Here is a 13,120-nt window from a genome sequence, read left to right as displayed (position 1 = left end):
TTTTTTAAAAAAATAGGACTAAATTAAGACAAAATAAGAATACAAGGACCAAATTGAGACAAATTAAAAATATAAAGACCAAATTGAGATAAATCTAATGACACGTGGTCTGATAGTGATACGTGGCACTATCAGTGTCACCTCACATTATCATTGCCACGTGGCTTAATGTCAACTTGACACGTGGCAATTTAAAAAAAAAAACAAATTAAAAATAAAAATAAAAAATTAAAAATATATTTAAAAATTCAAAAAAATCACGAACTGACACGTGTCACCTTTTTTAACGGTGTTAGTACGGAACTAACGACAGCAACCTAATTGCTTCAATTTTTCAAAAACCCAATTGAGAAAAAAAAAAACGAAGGACCTAATTAAAAAAAGCACCGAAAATAAGAACTATCAGAATTATTAAACCATTAAAATGAAAAAAAAAGGAAATATATATATATATATATATATATATATATATATATATATATAAAGTTTAATAGGTTCGAAAGTCCTTATTTATATAGATTTGTTCCAATTGGGTCTTCCTATTTTGGAACTAATCAATTGGGTCCTTAATTTCATTCATTTGATTTAATAATAACCTTTCCGTTAAATGTAATTAACGACGTTAACTTTTTTAACAAGTGACAAACTGAGGCACCCTTTGAGCTGTATAGGTGGATTAAAAGAAGAAGAAAAGGTAGGATTGTTTTGAGTAAGAACATAACTAAAATATTGTTCTAATGAGACAAAATCAAGACATCACATTTAATATTGTTCCAACTTGATGTATAGACCCTTAAGCTCAGCTTCATTTATTAACAACTAAAATTGCATAATCTATCAATTTCTATCATCACTTAATCATAATGAACACAAACTGATGTTAGATGAGTATTTCAGACTTTGATAGATCACAAGAGCATGAGCTCTAGTTAATCACATATCTACTCATTTTCTTACAGACCATCACTAACATATCCCTGTACAAGCTTTTCACTTACATTATATACAATGACAGCAGAAAATTCAATAAATCCGAGCTACTTGCTTAGAAGAAGGTGGTGAGCAAATGCCTTGCCAAAGGGCCCAACATCAGAAAATTACAGAATAATTACAAAAGTATTCAAGATTAAGCACTTCCCGAGCTCCAATACTTGATCTTCATCACCACACATCATACGCTATGCACTAGCCAAAAAAGAAGTTAGAAAAAAGCATGAAAATTCAACAGCTATTACATTATCTTCAATACCTTGACAAAATGTTCACATAGCAAGCACTTTCACAGTTCCATAAATTTTGGTGAAGTTGAAACCTTAGGAAAACCATGGTTAAGTCTGCAAAACCAATGTTGTCAAGAATGAGATCCTGCAAATATACTATATATTACAAAAAAGCATAAAACAAGGGAAAAAAGCTACAAATAACATTAAAGCAAATCTAACTAAAATTTCATAGTCATAACATCCAAAACAACTCATAATAATAAGTCACAATATCCACCAGCTCCAGCTGTACTATCACCTTGCCCAAAAAAAAGCCATTTTTCAGTTATTAAAAAGCTAACCAAAACGCTCGACCAGCATCAGAAATGTGGAAGATGTGAGAAGACATGCAGGAAATTCACAAGACAGTAAAAGAAAGGCAGATATGCAAGATAGAAGTCTGAATGAATGCTATGACATACAAAAGGATTAACCACAGATGTGAAGGGCTTGACCAGGAGATGGGTCTGTTTTGGAACTTACTATTTAAGACCAAAAACTTAAATACTAAACCGAACATTTCTTGCTACTTGAATTGGAACTTAGGCACCACATAATACTCCACTCTATCAAAAAATATATAAAGGTCTTGTGTATATAATATGAGTAAATAGCCGTAGTTGTTATCAATAAAGTGCTATGGTGCTCTAATCTATTGTTGGAAACTTAAAATAAATCACTCTTGTTCTATGGCTGTCATAGTTGCAGCATTGAAGGGTGTGGTCAGTCCCACACTGACAAGGGTTTAGTAACAATTGTTTTCACACTGTTGCCATATCTGATTAGGTGCCATTCTTGTACAGAACCAAATCTACAAATCAAAGAGAGACCACGAGAAACTAATTGTGTGAGATCTATTCAAAACATGGCCTGTTACAGCCTAATGTGACCATTTCACTCGTTGTGTTGTAGATTTTCCTATGATTTTCGGAAACTGCAACAATTACAATGTTGTGGTTAGATCAAGTGATCTGTTTCACAATTTGAAACCATGGTCTGGGGTTTATAACAAGGCCTTTGATTCTTTTGCTATAATGTCTAACTTTTGTTATGTGATTCTCCCGAGGTTCTTATGAATCAATATTAAAACATTGGCATTGTAGTGTCTGTCGGAGATTAGTCAAAGGACCATTGTACAACCAACATGTGAGGGCACCAGCGCTGCAGAACAGAACATGGTTAGATGCTAGGAACCAATCGCAAGGAAATGAACTTATGTCCCACTTTAGAAATATAAGATTCTAATGTCGGGTTATCTAAGTGATCATGACTCTTCCAATCCCAGCAACCCAACCCAATACAAAATTAACCTCCAGATTCAAGTTTTAGAAACTAGACCTGATGTATTTCATAGAAAAGTTCAAGCTACACATTCAGTGGCCACAGTTCAGTCCAATGTCATAATTTTTTAAACAATAATGTATCAAAGATTTAGCAACAACCACGCCTAATAACATTAACTAGCTAATTATGTCCGAAAAAGTTGGAATTTTGCTAAATCTGATCATTTTGGAAAAAATACAAAATAAGAATTTGTTGCTGACAATGGAAGAGTAATTGATAAGCAATCTAAATTGGCTAATAAATTATTTGGGAGAGGACTATTGGGTTTTTGACAATTAAAGTCACAAGGTATACGCAACATCTTTCCAATAGCAATTCTATGGAAGCTAAAATATCTCTTCTGTGATGAATCACAAGTTGAATTGTTGAACTAGACGCAAAATACACAACTAAGAATGTCTTGTATATTCATTAGTTACTCATTAAGAAACACATGTCACACATAAATTAAATCACCCTCAAGCAATATTTATGTCGTCTTAAATAGTAAACATATAATATCCCCTATCCACTATTCAGTTCCTGACACCTATTTTTACTTTATGTAGCACTAGCATGTATGATATCAGTAGAGGAATTAACACCAGAAAATTCAAACTGGCTCAATTCATATTCACCCTTCACTGAGAAAGAGCTTGATCTAGAAATAAGATTAGTTTTCCAAATCAAATAAACTTAAGCACCAGAAGAATCAATCCCTCCATGTTTGCAAACTAAACTGCAACAAAATATTCAAAACACAGGAAGTCAATCATCAACCTCGTTACAACATTTTTTCAGCATCCAAAGTACACCAAGACATTTGAAATATCACAATACCTCTATGCATAAACTCACCATCTTTCGGCACACAGTTTGCATCGGAGACAGAACAAAGTACCAGACACAAAAGTAAGACGCAATCAAAGGAAGACATTCGTGAAAACAATAAAGTAGAATGATAGAACGAGGCTTTACCTGAGTTAACCATGCACAAAAATCGGCTTCAACATATTACAAGTGCGTTAACCTTTTAAAACTATTCAGTTACATATAGAGAGCTTCCCTGTCCACTCATCAGCTACGCCGTAATCAAGGCTGAGCTCTCTCATGGGAGGGATATTCTCCATTGCAAATAGCATAAGGTGTGGGAACATCAAATTGTTGTGATCATACAGAACAAATTGAACCAAAACATTTGGAGATGAACTGTGGCTCATATAGCAAGCAACATTCCTCATTGTCGACACATTCAGAGAAAAATCTAAAGGAGGAATAGATGGATATGATGGACGCACATATTTTGGGTCTACTTGAGACAAATCCCCCCATTCCGCCCATCTTTTTGAAAACCTATTGGGATATATCGAAGAGTCACCATTGATTGCAACGAGTTGCGCCTGCTCCCTTGTCAAAACAACCCCAGAAAACTCACATATAAAAGTACCGGCTTGAATAAGGTCCAGAGACCTAACACCCCAAGATGTCTGCAGGGACCTAAACACTTCCAACCTATATTTCAGTCCCTTCTGCGAAACACGATTACGACACTGAGAAGTACAAGAACAAAAAGGGCCACATTCAAAAATCAAAGGCTTCCCTTTCACAAGATGTCCCTGCAGAGTGTAAGGAAAATCACCCCCATTTTTTTTAGCACAAAAGCATCCATCACCACAACCATTCACACAGTCACAACCAGTAACATTCCCACTCTGATGAAACACAAACTGTGGAAAACTAGTCTTGGCAAGATACTCATAGTTAAGAGGATCCCGATCATCATCTATGTCGTTAAAAAGGCGAACAGGAACATTCTCCTTCTTGTTGGACATATCAGCAGAAAGACAACGCACATTATTCGCATCCTTTACATTCATCCTAATATCCCTAGCTTCCTTCAAAATAGCACTTCCCGTCTTAGCCTGCCCCTCAATCCTGGAAAGCCTAAACTTGTAAACCCCAAAACCAGACTTCCCCTCAACAAACTGGCAATCAGTAATCTTATACACTCCTTCATACACATACACCTTACCAGAAGCAGAAGCACTCCCCTCATACCTCATCCCACGAATAACCCTCACCTCCACACCATAATGCATACTCCTTTCCAATGCAAGGTTCCCTGACTCCAGCTTCTGGTCAGCAACCTGCTTAGACGAATTTTTCCCCTGCCCTCCATGACCAGTGTAGAATATATCCTCACCATCCTCAGAATCATCCTCATAACCCCCAGAAACAATCACACTGGTGGCTATAGGCTCCCCACTGGAGCTCATACTTGCAGGAAGATAATCAATGCCAGCCTGTATCTGACCGTGCAACCCAAGCACACACAACTCCATCCTGAAAAGGAACAAATCCCCCACCAAAATCCCAGGGATCGCCCCAACGATTCGCTGCTCGCGGTTCAGCCACAGTCCACGCTCCCGCATCAGTCCAGCAGCTCGCAGGTCCCCGCGGAGACGTCGACTCCGGCCCTCCACCACTTTCTCTTCTTCCTGCTCCTCCTTGACCCCAGCCTCCCTCGCAGCCTCCCTCGCCGCTGCCGCCGCCGCCAAGGCGGCCACCCGCCTCTCTTCCTCCACAGCGGTGTACACGCGCAGCGAGTCGTACACCAAGCGCGTGCGCCTCACCGTCTCCCGCAGCTGCGCCTGTTCCCTCACCGACATACCCATTACCCGAACCAGCTCCTTCTGCCGGCTCTGCTTCCGCCGCGGCGGAACGCTCACCGTGAGGTCCTCCATGGGGACGATCGCTCTGGAGGCGTCGGGGGCGGAGGACGACGAATTCGGGTGTTCCTGAACCGCCGAATGGACATCCGCAGCAGGAAGCGGGTCGGAGCATGCGGGTGCAGCAGGTTGAGGTCCGAAGGAGTAAGGGGGAACGACGACATTGGTGGCTCCGAAGGCAAGGTGGAACAACTCGGTAACTCGGTTGAACTCAGTGAATAGGTCGAGTTCGTCTCCAATATCGTCATGGGCAGAGGCCCAGAAGGGTTCGGGTTTGGGAACTAAGAGTGGGGGTTGCGAATGTGCGTTGTGAGGCGGCGGAGGAGACGGCGGTTGTTGCGGTTGTGAGATGGCATTGTTAGTTGAAGTGTGGAAAGAGAGAGTGGAATCCATTTGGCAGAATTAATGGAAGTGATTCTGGGCGTGTGGGTATAAAGAGAAAGCCAAAACAACGTTGGAAACAGTGCAAAGTGTGTTTTTTCTATTATTACGAGTTTGAGTTTTAGAGATGTCACAGAGACTGAGTGACATTTGGAAAACAAAAGCACTTTTCTCAACACAGCACAACTTTTCCAAACGCTTCTTCCTCTGTTTCTGTTCGGTTGGACTTGAACACTGACACCTTCTACTAAACTCTTTACACTTTTCAACCTTTCACAGCACAACATCATTTCTTCTAAATTTATATATTTCTATTTTGAAATTTATACATACTTTATAAATTTTTATTACTTATTAATATTTTCAAATAAAATAAATACTTAAAATAATAAATAAAATAAAATAATTTTAATTTTAATTTTTGAATAACTTTTTATTATGATTTTAGAACAATTTTTAATGTTAAATTATTTTAATTCACTTTACATTTTTAAATTATTTAGTATATCAAATTATTTAATAATTTTTTATTTTATCATTTGAATTAAATCGCTTATAAATTTTTATTTACTTTTTTTTTTTTAATTTATACACCTTTTTTATTTTCTTTTTATTCACCCTCCTACCATGATAACTTTTTTTAATGTACTCCGTATTATATATAGCATGTGTTATGCTCAATTTAATTATTTTAATTTGTCAATTTCTGATGTGACGGTTCCAATTAATGGCATGAACTAACTCTTTTTCTCGCGAAAATGGAAAATTAATTTTAAAGTCTTTTATCTTTCTCTTTCAATAAGAGATTAATTTTGAACTAGAAAAATATTGTGTGTGGATTTTTTCACTACGTAAAATTTCTTTAAATTATTGGTTTTAATAAAAGTATCTGAATTACGTTTAACTTTATTATCTTGGTAGAATCACTTAATATTTGCTTTGGTATTTAGATTTAATTCCGTAATAATTTTACCTTTAAAAAAATATCTCAGTGGATTCACGAAAGAAATTGTGTGAAAAATATTCTAGAATTTGGGTCATTGACCTCACATTTTAAGCTACGAAACAAAGAAAAAAATGCATATTTGTTTGAAAAGTTTATAGACTTTTAACTTTTGCATATTATTATTTGAGTTTGTGGTTCGACCTATTTATCTATTTAGCTATGTAGTTTTGTATATCGAAATTTTATCTAGTTAGATTTGACAAATACAAGCTTTTCAAGATTATCTAATTTTAAAAAATAAATATGAATAATATATTTGTTTATTTATTAATTATCAATCATAATTTTGACCATGCCAATAATCAACAAATTGGAGAAACTACCAAAGAGTTACTAATTATTATTATTTCCATTATCTTATAACATCTTTTTGGAATGAAAACAATGACAAGTTTTAGGATAGTAATCATAGATATCTGTGATTGTAACAACACACAGAAGACACTGCCACCACTGAAACAGGTGACAGTTGAAGATGCCATATCATTGCATTTATTTATCTCTCTAATCTGTTTAACACTGCATATTCGATATGATTCTTCTGTTGTTTTGATTTCAGGGTAGAGTGTACTCTGCAAAGAGAACATAAACAAGGTTAATTAAGCACATAAGATGTTTGTTGAAATGAAGAAGCACACAACACAAAATATGAAACGGATTGTGTCAACTTACTTCCACATTTCTTTCCTGCAGGACGGTTCTTGATGTTGCATCTCTTTGGAATGGTGATAGCAGTGGCAAGGTTGATCTTAGCTTGTTTGGCAAGAGGAGACAACAGAACAGCACAGAGGCATTTTGGAGCAGTTCTGAGCAAAGCACCAACTCTTGCACAACATGCCAAAGGAACCTTGGCCTTCACATTGTTAACAGCACTCAGGCAAGGGCTGAGACTAGCAGCTGCAGATCCTATAGGGGTCTTTCCACACTCACCAGCACCCTCAGCCACCAAAATCAACATATTTGATGCCAACACAAAAATCAGCACTGCTACAAGGTAAATAGCTCTACCTCTACCATTCATCCCCATCTTTTTCTTTCAGAATCTGCTTACACTGATCACTCACTTGTATAACAGTTATTTGAGTTCCATGGACCAACATCACCTTGTTTATATAGAATTCTTAAAGGGAAAAAGGAGTGTGACATTAAGATTAGTGGGGTGGTTGTGGCCTTGGGATATTCAAGAACTAATAATTAATCACGCTTCTGCTAGAAGGTGAGCCTATGTGCTGTTATAGGGCTAAATATTTGATTTTGTTGAGTTATTAGAGACAGTGCCATGGCATAGTAGATTGGTAGGTGGGTGTGAACAGAGAAAAAGTTGCTAGAAAAAAACTTTGATGCACTAGGGCTGCCACATAATTTGCTCCACTATGCATGCTTCACACATACACCTGGCTCTTTGCTTTTTTTTTCTTCTTTAGGAGTATGCATGATCCATTTCTACTTCTTCTGCATAATGGTCAAAGAAATTAGACAATTTTATTGGTAAAGCTGGGTTTTTGATAATAGTAAAATCATTCAGGGAGAGTTCAGAGTGACGTAATTGCATGAGAGAAATATAGGTGGTAAATAAAATAATACTGCTCCACTCAAAGATAAAAAATAAAAAAAAATTTTTGCAAAAAATATATATAAAAAAAGCTAATTACTTTTATAGCAATAAAATTTAATTAGTATCATTAAATTCTATATATTTTAAAAGATTAAATGTAATCCCAATTAATTAAGGATAAGTTTAGAACGATGAGCAAAAGTAGTAAAAAACTGCTTGTGTTAAATTTATTTTATTTATTTGCTATAATGATAATATTCGTGTTAAATCGAAACAAAAAGCAAATTGTTAACAGATAAATGTAAGTGATTCTTAGGATAATTAGGACAATTTATCTTAATGCGTTATGGTGAGTTAATGTTGTATACACGTTATTATATACGAGAGGTTCCTTTCCTAATTCATGTATTCCATTTCGACTAAAACATAACAAAAATGATGATCCTTAAAAAAAAGGAAAATCAATCTAAATAATTCATAACAAGAAAAACAAAATTGAAAACTTTCATATTCTTTTTACAGTAAAGCAATGAGATCTAGTTTATAGTTTGGATTTTTAGATTGGGCCATTCTAAAAGAAACCCGAATATATCTTTAATGTATTATTATTCTTCTTCTTCTTATTATTATTATTATAACTTATTATGTTTCAACTTAAATTTGTTTTGGAAAGTTGTTTGGTCGTTATCTTGAGCTACCTATTTTTAACCCTTTTGATATAAAAAAATGTTTCATATGACATAGGCATAATTGAAGTAACATATACGGAAGAGGTTAAAATTCACTAAAAAGTTAAAGTTTTGCTTTATTGATGAAAATTTGGATCTGATTAATTGAAAAATCGAGATTATGAAAATTATAGGTAGAGAAGAGTCATTTATTACGACTCTAAAATCGAGAAAATACTTAAAAGTGAAGTAATTTTTAGAAATAGTATTTGAATATTTTATTATTTAAAAGTTAAAGTTATAAATAGAAAAATAAATTAATTAAGTTTTGCTTGGACATGGTTTTTCTTTTACTTTTTTATATTCTTTTCAATATTCTCATCTACAAGTCTATTTCAAAGTTAAAATGTTCCAGTCGATCAAAACTTTCATAAAAGTAAATTTATTTTTAGGAAAGTAATTTTTAATTGGCTCTCGGTGCTATCTTTTATAATTCAACTGGACTTTCTATAATTAACTAAAGAGATTAAAAACACCAATTTAAGTTAATAAGCCAATTTGGTATACTTATCAATTTTTTTTGTTATGCATACTCGTTAAACGAGTAAGTTGGTTGCTGAGCAAAAATGAAATTTTAAAAATTCAAATAACTCTGATTGCTTTACTCATTGGGTGAGTTTTTGTAGAAAAGATTTTAAAGGTCTTACTCACTATGGGAGTAAATCGTTTGTCAGTCGAGTGAAAATACTTTAATAAAATTTCAAAGAGCTATGGGTTGTTGGATCGCTAGACGAGTTTGGTATCACTAAGCAAAATTTATACTTTTCCAATACTTGCTTGTTGGTTTAGTCAATCCCCTCATTGAAAAAATAATTTCCTAAAGATTCAAAGAGTTCAACGGAGATTGATTGTTGAGTAAGCTAAGTAGGTGAGTATGCCTCTAGACATGACTTAGTAGGTGAGAGGTGATGGTTGCTTTGAAGATTCTCAAGGTTGTTTTGTTGGACGAGCTTGTATGCTTCTTGAGTTAGAGAGAGGAGAAATATGTTTTTAATCATGAGATGAAAATGCACGAGGGGCCAAATAGAGTCAGTGATCATAATTTATTAAGAGGTGTGTAGAGTTAAGGATTAAGTCATGTCTAAATGAGGAAAAAAATGTAATTATTTTCAAGGAGAAAATATTACTTTAAATGGTTATAGAATGTGCATTAAACAAGGACTTTAGAAAAGATGGTCTGACTCTACTGATTATTGGACCCACATAGAGAAAAATAGTTAAGTGATCAGAGTCAATTGAGAATTTCGTAACTTAACTTATGATGTGAAAAAAAATTGTCTTTCATAAGTCATAAGGAACTTATCTTGTAATATGAGTAGCTGATTCAATTTCAACATATAAAGCTTTATATGAGTGAAATGTAGTATGATAAGTGTAGATTTTTTTATGCACTAGGTCTTCAAAAAAGTATAATACAGTAATAATTATTGACAAGTTTGAATTATTTTTGTATGATTGTTAATTGTGACTTGCAAGATTTTGATGTCTAAAGTGATCAATTCATAAATATATATAATATTAAAAAACATATTAACTTAGTTTCTTTTGTAGTTTGTTATTATTCTAGTTTTTGTTTTATCTTTAGTATTTATTTTACTTTGTTTATTTAATTTCTCGATATATTTTTACTTTTTAATATTCTTTTATGTTCATGCTTTGATTTTTTTTTTCTTGTTGATTTCTACTTATTATTATTTTACATTTAAAGTTTATTCAAAACAACTTTAGAATTTAGTTTAAATACATATTTTCATCATATATTATAACTTTTATTATCTTTTTATTCTTGTCATTTTAATATAAGATTATAATGTATGAATTGTATTTTTTATGTATATTAAAGATCAAAACATATTATATAAAATATGTTATAAATATATTAATTTTAGTTTAAGTCCTATTTAACAAAAATGTTTAAAACTACTTCAATGCATTCAATTAAATTTTTTATGCAAATTATTAGTTCAATTCAGTAAAAAAAATATTTATTTCTAATTAAAGTATTTATTTCAATTATAAAAAATTCACTGAAAACATAAATAGATGTTACAGGTGGACAACAAACAATATATAAAACCTTGTATAAATAGTATGAAATTAAGACTTGCTCAAAAGGCATGGCAAATTAAATTAAGGATTTGATTGTCCTATTATTCATTATTTTTGTTTGCCAAGTTATTTTCTGAAACAATCTCACATTTTTTTAAATCAAACTCTCATAAAGAATCTATTCAATTAAAAAAGAAAATATCACTTAAGCATTTAATAAAAAGTTAAAGGTTTCATAATTTCTTCTTTCGTTTTCTTAAGGTTTATTTATGAATTTAGGCCACAAACTTTTATAAAAGAAAAATAATACTTAAGAGTGAGAAAAGCTTATAAAATTTTTTTAACAGCGAAAATAAATATAATTAAATAAGACAATTGGAATGTTCCAACTAAAATATAAAACTTGTCAAAAAAAAAAATACTATTAATACGAAACCTATATATAATTCAAACAATAAAAGAAGTTGGAATTGGGTAAAAACCTTTTCCATGAAAAATCATTGACCGAGCAGAGAAATCTTCAACAGATTAAGATTTTTCTTTATTGACTGTCAATGGAATGGTCTTTTACTTTTGAAACTCCAAAATGATACATTGTCTTATTTAAATTGTTTTAATTATGCAAGGTGTTATTTATTTGACAAGGATAAATAATTAAATAAGATATTGTGGGGAGGATGAGGATGTAATGATTTTTAAGAAGAGAGTGATATACTGATTTTATGATATATTGAATTGTGATTTGATGAGATTATTATGATTTTGTCAGTATCTAATTTATGTAGAAAAAGATAGTTAGTTGTGAAAGTTAAGAAAGATTCTATAATATGATATTTTGATATAAAACACAATTGAACCATTCAAGTATAAAGAATTTATTCGATAATTGATCTTAAATTTTTGTTCTATGAGAACTTACTACTTGAAAATGTGAGATGACATGATAGGTGCATAATTTTTTAGTCTATTAGAGTCAAATATCAGTATATTATAGATAATTATGGAACATATTTTGTAGATATTTGATTGTTGATGTAAGATATTAAGTATTATATCAACAGAGATGAATGTCATTTTAATATGATATGTTTCGATTATTAATATGAATTGTTATGATCACTTTTGGTTTGGTTTATAATTTGTCTATTTACTGCTACCATAGGATATATGTGAACAAATAAAGATAAAGAAGAGTGTTTGAAAGTCATTATTAAATGTTTTGTTTCTTAGTTATTATTGAGGCAGGGAATTCTACAGTTATAAGGAAATGACTTGACTCATCTATTTCCGTCAAAGAGAACAGGCCATTGATTTTACTCACTATCTCTTCTTAGAAAGAATGACAAGCAAATGTTTGACTCTACTTGTATTGCTAAATCTAGTAATACAAAAATTGATGTTGAAAATTAATGAGATTATGTACAAAGAAAAATAATAAAATGGAGAAAGAATGAGACTAGAATGGACTAACGCTATGAGCGAGTTTTAACATGCATTCAGGCACAAGGCGTCTCCTTGGAGGAGCCTCTGCATCTCTGGCACGGGCCTCAGCATCACCAGCGTGGATATATCCTACTAAATCTTCAAACATGTCATCTTTTCCACCTCTCATCGGATCCTGAATTGTATAACCATTCTAACATTCACCACAATTTTCTCATCAAAATCACCAACTACAACTTTTTCAGAAAACACTTTCTACCTGTAGAAACACATCTGTATGAGTCTTCCCTTCGTACATAATTGCTTCAGCCGTCACTCCAACTCTTTTAAGAGTTTCAGCAAATGATTTACTGTATAAATAGTATGTTAGTCAAAGTCTAGCAGCTGAAAAATCCGAATTTTTTTAAAGAGGATGCTTCAATAGGAAGACAAGCGAATTACTTGCACTATAATGACAATTCGCTGCTGCATAATGTAAATACCCACCATTCAAAGTGGTACATTTCTTCTAGTAGCCCATTGAAGGATATACAGGATTAAAGCCTACTTTATAACCCATGCAAAAGCATTACATGAGCACATTTCAACTTAACCTTTTAAAAAACGGGTTCTAACAGTTTAACAAAGTTTAGTGCGTAAGAAAA

At 32.9% G+C, this 13,120-nt stretch overlaps 3 protein-coding genes across 7 annotated transcripts in view; all 3 read right to left on the bottom strand.

Annotated features, from left to right (window-relative positions):
- Window positions 1-1,039: 1,039 nt before the first annotated feature.
- Window positions 1,040-5,918, bottom strand: LOC106765666 (histone-lysine N-methyltransferase family member SUVH9). Of its 5 annotated transcripts, none has more exons than XM_022782947.1 (3): window positions 3,564-5,918; window positions 1,250-1,365; window positions 1,040-1,185 (listed from the first exon to the last, which is right to left on the bottom strand). In XM_022782947.1, exon 1 carries the CDS (start codon window positions 5,705-5,707, stop codon window positions 3,629-3,631), a length of 2,079 nt encoding a protein of 692 aa, XP_022638668.1. In that variant the 5' UTR covers window positions 5,708-5,918; the 3' UTR covers window positions 1,040-1,185; window positions 1,250-1,365; window positions 3,564-3,628. The 5 variants fall into 5 exon arrangements, with proteins under 5 accessions (XP_022638668.1, XP_022638666.1, XP_022638667.1 ...); XM_022782945.1 differs by having other exon boundaries at window positions 1,250-1,334; XM_022782946.1 differs by having other exon boundaries at window positions 1,040-1,178; window positions 1,250-1,334.
- Window positions 5,919-7,016: 1,098 nt separating this feature from the next.
- LOC106767749 (non-specific lipid-transfer protein 3) lies at window positions 7,017-7,789 on the bottom strand. Its single transcript, XM_014652696.2, has 2 exons — window positions 7,374-7,789; window positions 7,017-7,273 (listed from the first exon to the last, which is right to left on the bottom strand). The coding sequence occupies exons 1-2, from the start codon at window positions 7,726-7,728 to the stop codon at window positions 7,257-7,259; spliced, it is 372 nt and encodes a 123-aa protein (XP_014508182.1). The 5' UTR covers window positions 7,729-7,789; the 3' UTR covers window positions 7,017-7,256.
- Window positions 7,790-12,290: 4,501 nt separating this feature from the next.
- The window catches only part of LOC106765975 (probable isoprenylcysteine alpha-carbonyl methylesterase ICMEL1), an 8,695-nt gene continuing 7,865 nt past the window's right edge, over window positions 12,291-13,120 (bottom strand). The window contains exons 6-7 of the mRNA XM_022782680.1: window positions 12,736-12,847; window positions 12,291-12,651 (exon numbers count right to left, since the gene is read on the bottom strand). Of these exons, the coding sequence (XP_022638401.1) occupies window positions 12,490-12,651; window positions 12,736-12,847 (274 nt within the window). The 3' untranslated portion in view covers window positions 12,291-12,489. The remainder of the gene's footprint in view (window positions 12,652-12,735; window positions 12,848-13,120) is intronic.

The sequence above is a fragment of the Vigna radiata genome, chromosome 7, assembly GCF_000741045.1.
Source record: "Vigna radiata var. radiata cultivar VC1973A chromosome 7, Vradiata_ver6, whole genome shotgun sequence".
In the NCBI taxonomy this organism is placed as follows: domain Eukaryota; kingdom Viridiplantae; phylum Streptophyta; class Magnoliopsida; order Fabales; family Fabaceae; genus Vigna; species Vigna radiata.
The sequence above is the reverse complement of the archived record's forward strand: the minus strand, read 5'-3'. Positions and strand labels throughout refer to the sequence as shown.